The 1,537-nt window shown below is 31.4% G+C and overlaps 1 protein-coding gene across 1 annotated transcript in view; it reads right to left on the bottom strand.

Moving 5' to 3' along the window:
* LOC122265734 (uncharacterized) overlaps nt 1-1,537 on the bottom strand; it is a 12,945-nt gene that overhangs the window by 5,593 nt on the left and 5,815 nt on the right. Inside the window, exon 3 of the mRNA XM_086555440.1 lies at nt 277-337. Within this exon, the coding sequence (XP_086411566.1) occupies nt 277-337 (61 nt within the window). The remainder of the gene's footprint in view (nt 1-276; nt 338-1,537) is intronic.

The following is a 1,537-nucleotide window of genomic DNA, read 5'->3' as shown; positions in this document are numbered from 1 at the left end:
TTCCCTCTCCCTCTCCTTCTCCATTTCCATCTCCCTCTCCCTCCCCCTCTCCTCTCCTCTCCCTCCCCCTTTCTCCCCCTTTCCCTCTCCCCCTCCCTCTCCCTCTCCCTCTCCCTCTCCCTCTCCCTCTCCCTCCCCATCTCCCTCTCCTCCTCCCTCTCCCTCCCCATCTCCCCCTCCCTCTCCCTCACCATACACCACACACCATACACCACATCGTCACCACAAGTCAGCCTCACTACCTCACCGGCCTCACACCTCATTAAACACACTCACCTGCAGCCTGTAGTTTGAAAACTGCGATGAGGGTGATAACTGCAGGCACGAGGAATACAGGCTGTGTGAAGAATAGTCAAGTAACGATGATGTTAATTGTAAGTGGTAATAATGATGATGTTAATTGTAAGTGGTGATAATGATGATGTTAATTGTAAGTGGTAATAATGATGATGTTAATTGTAAGTGGTAATAATGATGATGTTAATTGTAAGTGGTAATAATGATGATGTTAATTGTAAGTGGTAATAATGATGATGTTAATTGTAAGTGGTGATAATGATGATGTTAATTGTAAGTGGTGATAATGATGATGTTAATTGTAAGTGGTGATAATGATGATGTTAATTGTAAGTGGTGACAATGATGATGTTAATTGTAAGTGGTGATAAAGATGATGGTGTTAATTGTAAGTGGTAATAATGATGATGTTAATTGTAAGTGGTAATGATGATGATGTTAATTGTAAGTGGTAATAATGATGATGTTAATTGTAAGTAGTAATAAGGATGATGTTAATTGTAAGTGGTGATAATGATGATGTTAATTGTAAGTGGTGATAATGATGATGTTAATTCTAAGTGAAAATAATGATAATCATGATGAAAATATTAATAATGATGGTTATATTATTAATGATGATGTTGATACTAAAGCAATAGTAACAATAATATTGATAATGATGATAATATTGGTTATAACAACAATAACAATCATGGTAATAATGATGATAGTGATACTAATAATGATGATAATGATGATAACAACAATGATGAGGATAGCAATGATAGTAAAAATAAATAGAATGATAATAATACTAATAACGATAATGGTAATATAACAACAATACTGATAATAATAATAATGATAAAAATCATGATGATAATAATATAAATAATGACGATATGAATTATAATGGTAATGATGATATTGATGATAAAAAAGATAATGATAGTAATGATTATAGTAATATTGATAACAATATCAATAATAATAACGATAATGATAATAATAAAGGTGATGATAATGACAATAACAATAAGGACCTTTCATCTCATTAATGATTATAATAATAATAATGATGATAATGATAATAGTGATGATGATAATAGCAATAACAATTATAATGATGATAATGATAATAGTAATGATTATTACTGATACTAACGATGATAATGATGACGATAATAAGAATGCTAAAATCTACAATGAAAATGATAATGATAGTAACAATAATCGTAATGATAATGATAATGATTAT

Source organism: Penaeus japonicus, unplaced genomic scaffold (assembly GCF_977035675.1).
Source record: "Penaeus japonicus unplaced genomic scaffold, GWHDUDI00000001_assembly GWHDUDI00000031, whole genome shotgun sequence".
NCBI lineage: Eukaryota > Metazoa > Arthropoda > Malacostraca > Decapoda > Penaeidae > Penaeus > Penaeus japonicus.
This window is presented reverse-complemented; position numbering and strand designations above follow the sequence as displayed.